The 6,000-nt window shown below is 43.5% G+C and overlaps 1 protein-coding gene across 1 annotated transcript in view; it reads left to right on the top strand.

Moving 5' to 3' along the window:
• The first annotated feature begins 716 nt into the window (after positions 1-716).
• Positions 717-6,000, top strand: part of SLC30A4 (solute carrier family 30 member 4) — a 34,700-nt gene continuing 29,416 nt past the window's right edge. Inside the window, exons 1-3 of the mRNA XM_003756105.4 lie at positions 717-796; positions 1,421-1,935; positions 4,917-5,063. Coding sequence (XP_003756153.1) covers positions 1,548-1,935; positions 4,917-5,063 — 535 coding nt within the window. The 5' untranslated portion in view covers positions 717-796; positions 1,421-1,547. The remainder of the gene's footprint in view (positions 797-1,420; positions 1,936-4,916; positions 5,064-6,000) is intronic.

The raw sequence follows: 6,000 nt of genomic DNA, 5'->3' as shown, positions 1-6,000 counted from the left end.
GAGCGGACGCAGAAGAGGCCGCCTGCTTCGGCAGCCACGGAACGGGCCGAGAGAACACAGAAGAAGACACCGACTCTTCTCCCTTCTCCCCCGAAAGGGCGTCCCGGCTGGTCCGAAGGGTCGGCGGCGACAGCCTCGCCCGCGGCGGGCGCAGGAGCAGGGGGAGGCCGTGCCCCGGGGCCGCAGTAGCCCTATTGCAAGGAGCTGAGACGCGCAGCTTAGGACCCCGGAGTCCGGGAGCTAGGGACCCTGCGGGCGAGCGGGCGGGGCGGGAAGGCGCCCGACTGTGCGCGCGCTGCCCCAGCGTGAGCGCGCGTGCCTCGGGGACTGCAGGAAGAGGGCCCCCGCTCTCGCGCGCTCTCGGCCCCCGCCCAGCGGTCCCCCGGCCAGTTCTCGTGCGGACCCCTCCCTTTCTCGTGCGGCTCTGGTTTCGCGGCTCCGGCGCACGCGCGCTGCCCCTCGCGGAGGCGGAGGGGGTGGGGACACCCAGGAGCGCAGGAGGCGCCCTCGGTGTGGGAGGCTGCGCTAGCGCCAAAGCCGTCGGACGCCGCCGGAGGAGCCGGCGCCCGGATCCGTGCGGCCGCCTTCCCCGCCCCTGGCTCTCTCTCCCACTCTCCGCGCTCCTCCTGCCCGGAGCAGGGTAAAGAAGCCAGGCGCGCCAGGCTGACCTTGCTGCAGAGGGGCGGAGCGCAGCGCAGCGCGGCGGGCCGAGGCGGGCCGGGGAGATGAGTTCTCCCCTGCGCGGAGGCTCCCCGGCAGGCGTCGGGCAGGAGGCTTCGCCGCGCCAGCGACCCAGGTATCTGGCCCGACTTCACCGATGATGAGACTCCCCGGGGAGGAGGGAGGACCCGCCAGGGCGAGCGGGCTCGGCCCCTCGCGCCTGCATAAGGGAGGCTGCAGCCCGGGCGTTCTATGCTCTGTCCCGGAGCGTGAGCGGGCGGGCGGGCTGCAGGTGAGTGCGCGGCGCCGGCGTCCTTGTGTGCCGATGGGGAAGCCTCCCCTCGGAGCCCGGCGCCTGCTGCCTGGGCTGCTGCCCCCTCCGGGGTTCGTCTCCCACGCTTGTGTATGGGCTCGGGTTCCGCGGAGAGTCCCGCGCCCTCGTCCCGTCCGTCCGCGGGCTCGTGTTCTGCGCCTGACGTTCGTGCTCCAGTTGCGTCGGAAGTCGGCGGTCCCGGCTCCGTGTGGGAGCCTTTGCCCTGCTCCTGCTGCCCGAATTCTGCCCCGTCTCTCCCAGTCTCGCCTGGCCCCCGCCAGCGCCCCAACTTTGCGGGCTCCCGAACCCCCCTAACTCTCCTCCCGCTGGGGTGAGCATAGAGCAAGAGTCGGCCCAGGTTAACTGAGACGGAGGGTCCCAGCTGGGGTGTAAACGAAAGCCAAAGATAGCAAACATTTAATTTTTATTTAACTCCTTTTTTCCTAGGATGGGAAAAAACAAACGGACGTGCTCCGCCCAGAAATCTCTTTCCAAGTAAAGGGAACTTGGTGACTGGAAGCTCCAGGCTGTGTGAAGTCCAGAGCCGACAGATTTACCAGCCATCTCTTCAGCCATGGCCCGAGCCAATGTATGGAACCGTCTCAAGTCCTGGTGGAAAAAAGATGATACGCCCCCGTTTCTGAATGATACTAGCGCCTTTGACTTCTCGGATGAAGTAGGGGATGAAGATTTCCCCAGGTTTAATAAGCTCCGAGTTGTGGTTGCTGATGATGGCCTAGAAACGCCAGAAACTATTAATGGGACTCACCTGGCCTTCCAGGGAGACGATGATTCCTTACTGGATCAGGATGTTCCTTTGCCCAACAGCCAGCTGGGTTTCAAAGTAGACCCTTGTGACAATTGCCGGAAACAGAGAGAGTTGCTGAAACTTAGGAAGGTGAAAACCAGGCTTACCATAGCTGGGGTTCTTTACCTGCTCTTCATGATTGGTGAACTTGTGGGTGAGTTGTGTTATGGGCATTTTCTCTTCTGCCTCCCGGGAAAGACAATCTAGAACGCTAGATACTCATGACTTGAGATTTAATGCCCCCTCCCCCCCCCAAGGGAAATAGTTTTCTAATCATCAAAGTTACTGCTTTCTGATGTACACACCAACCTAAGTGCCTCAAAAGTGAGGAACCTAAATTTCAAATGAAAAAGATTAAGACCTTTTTAACTGAGTTGTATCGGTCACCTTTTTTTTTTCTGTTTAAAGATAAAGTTAAAAGTTAATTTCTGCAAACTGAAAAATATTTTAGATAATAAATGATTCTCAGACACTCATTTCTGTAACTGAATTATAAGAACCCTGTCGGATGAAAAAAAAATCTCTACATAGAAGGATTGGTGTTGCAGGAAGTCATTTGACTTTAATAGTGGCAGAATTATAAACTAGAAATAGAAGGAATTTTAGAAATCATCTAATCCTATTCCACTGCTAGAAAATAGCAGAGCCAGGGTTAGAAACCACTTCCACCACACCCTGATTACGGTAGTATCTTCTGTCTAGGGAATCACCAGAACCCTTTGAAGTAAATATAAAGTAATAATTGCATGGACTGATTAATTATTCAAGAGATTGATCCTCTTAAATTAATAGCTTATCAATAAACATTAATTAGATATTAATATTGTTAATGATAGCTATATTATTTATATAGCTTTTTTTTTTTTAAACAAATACCTCTATTACCCTCAAAAGAACCTTGGAGAAGGTAGATAATACCGTCACCCCCATTTTATTAATGAACGAACTAGGACAGATCCTAGAATCACACATCATGTGTTTGAGGCTGGATTTACGAACTCAAATTTTCTTGACTCCCGGTCCACTAGCCACCTGGGAAATAATTTAATCAATAAGGGACTCTGAAGATCTATTTTGGTGAACTTTTCTATTAGAAAAGGTTTCTATAGCTTATCCTCTGATAGCAGTAGGTATCCTGGTGTTTTGTGCATTCTATTCATTTGGGGAGCATTCTGTTCAGTGTTTTACACAGCCATTCAATGTAGCTGCAGTCTTTCTAGTCAGTAAATATTTATTAAATGCCTTTGTGCCAAGTACTGTGCTAAATGTTGTCCCTCAAAGATAATTTTGCTAAGTGGGGGAAAAGATGCTTCACTTTCACACACATGAAAGGGATTTCATTTTCACATGTCATGAAACATGATGTGTATGATATATGTCTGGTAATAGTGAAATTTTTTCCAGCCATTCTCATAATTTCAATTCTGAAATACTTGACTCTTGTCAATTAGTTGGAACCTTGGAATCAAGTTTTATACATAGTCTGAGGAATGAGTGTAGCTCTTTTTTTTTACAAGGTACTACTTTACCCAAAAAGGTCATAGAATTGTCTCAAACATCTTATTTTGACACATGAGTAGCACTTTTTAAGAAAGTTTTAGCGTCTTTCTGATTTTAGGAAAGACATAGATTTAGATGACTTATCAACTATTTTCTAGTGCTATGGGGCTAGTCCTATGTTTCAGAAAGTGAGAGTTGAATAATAGTTTACTATTAAAAATTCCCATATATACATTGGCAGCCCACAGATTGTCTATATGAGGTTTAGCCTACACAATATTTCACACCCACAGTCTCCCACCTGCAGTGACTAGGAGATGCATTTTCTCTCTCCTCTGTGAGTAGGCTTGCTTTCTCAATGTTCATTTGCATTTTATTCTTTCCTTTTACCTTATACTCATTATGTTTATAATTCCTGGTTCTGGTTACTTCTTCCTGCATTAATTCCTACAAGTCTAACTATATTTCTCTAAATTCATCTTGTCTTTATATATCGTCAGGTCTTCCTATAGTTGGGATTGAATTCAAAGGGCAGTATGTATTTGAATTCTTCTCTCACCAATTTTTTATGTTCATATGAAGAAATGATTTTTTTTCTCCATTGTTATGGAAAAAAAACTCTCTTAATTGATGCCATCTGGGCAATTTTATTGCATATTAATATCTCATTCATGTAACCATTTGTTAATCAAAGGACACCTACTGTTTTTCTGGTTCCTTCCTACCTCAAAAAGTGATTATCTTGTAAGATATAGGACCTCTCATATGCTCAGCAATGGGAATTTGGGTCCAAGTCAGTTGTTTTTGTTGTTTTTGAGCATAATCACAAATGACTTTTTTCAATGCTTAGATCAATTTATAACTCTACCAACAGTGTATCAGTGTACCTTTCTTCTGCTTACTATATGCAAGTTTCTCTCTTCATTACCAGAGCCTTCATTATAGATGTGTTAGACAATGGGTAAGTAGTAGCAAATAAACTGTTCGATCCTCTTGTTTTGTACTGAACTGAGAAGACTTGGTAGTTTGGTGAAGGAGATGTATACTCAAATGAATATAATGAAAAGAAGGCATCAATTAAAAAATTAATAACCAAAATCAAGGTTTAACCAAAATGAAGGGGTCTGATAAGTCCTTAAAGTGAGTCTCTTTAATGCTAGTATTTTTTTTTTGTAAGAATAAATTTCAAAATATCCTATGTATTCAGGATAATGTAATATTTATAAAATTCATTTTCCTTTTGTTGAAAAGTGTTACTACATGATATAACGTCTTTTTATCTATTATAATATGGCATGTGCATATAGGCAAAACAGTTCACTTGAACTTTGTGGTTTGGGAATTTACATCTTGTAGATTAGAAAGAGGAATTGACAGTACCACTACAGTGAACATTTATTTGCAGTAGGGCTATACAGTTAAACATTTAAAAACATCTCCTGGATACAAGGCACCAGTAGTGCGATTATGAAGACAAAAATAAAAGTTAGCCTGTGATTTGAAGGAGTCTATGCTCTACATTCAGACCTTTAATTAGATTCTTTGAGACCTTGCAAAGTTTAATATTTCTAGTTTACTAATCTGTTATTGGTTATTGACTTACTCAATCTTATTTTTTTCCTACTTTATGTTAAGGTGGCTATATTGCAAATAGTCTTGCAATCATGACGGATGCACTTCATATGTTAACTGACCTCAGTGCTATCATACTTACCCTGCTTGCTTTATGGCTTTCTTCAAAATCACCAACCAAAAGATTCACTTTTGGATTTCATCGTTTAGGTAAGTGAATTCATGTTTCTATCAATGTATGAGTCTATGGCATTATTTGAATAACTGCAGTCCAACGAACCCAAACTCTTAAATGAAATTTTAAAGAAATGTTGCTGAGAGGCATATGCATACTAATACAAGGTATTTTCATTTTTTGTTACAAAAGTAGCTTTTTGGGTATGTCATGAAGTTTATAAATTTAACTGAATCTTTTATATCTTTTCTATCTATGGTATTGCAGAAATTGTTATTTTTCGTAGTGACCCTTTCATTATCAAAGAGATTTTTGGTTGTGTTCAACATATTTCCTGCTTTAGTAAACAGACTTGTACATTTTAAAATTTCATTGAGGGATTTTCAGTTAAAACCTCAGTGCATCAAAACATTCCATCTCCTACCATTCTGGTTAGATGCTTTTTTTCCCTTTAAAACTAAAGGGGCAGCTAGGTGGTACAGTGGCTAGAGCCCCAGCCCTGAAGTCAGGAGGACTTGAGTTCAAATCTGGTCTCAGACACTTAACTCTTCCTAGCTGGACAAATCACTTAATCCCAATTGCCTCAGTAAAAAATAAATAAATAAATAAATGGGTTTCTGTTGAATCAAACTTTAGAAGATTAAGTTTTAACCATCTCTGTACAGGAAGTACTTCATAAACCTTAAAGCAACATATAATGTCCTGCAAGCATATATTGCAAGTATGGCACTTGTGGCCACTAACTTCCTCTGAAAATGAAAATTGTACTTTTATCTCATACTCCAGATTTACTTTCTTTTAAAGATAAAGTTTACTTACTTGAAAGTGAAGCATACTTGTGATCCTTTCTTATTCCCTTTATTATTTAATTAGTATGTGTTACAGTTTATAATAGTTTATAAAATACATAAAATTAAAATCAATTGATACTAATTACATAGGAGAAACATCATGAACACATGGTGTGGGATG

Source organism: Sarcophilus harrisii, chromosome 2, assembly GCF_902635505.1.
Source record: "Sarcophilus harrisii chromosome 2, mSarHar1.11, whole genome shotgun sequence".
NCBI classification, from domain to species: Eukaryota; Metazoa; Chordata; class Mammalia; order Dasyuromorphia; family Dasyuridae; genus Sarcophilus; species Sarcophilus harrisii.
This window is presented reverse-complemented; position numbering and strand designations above follow the sequence as displayed.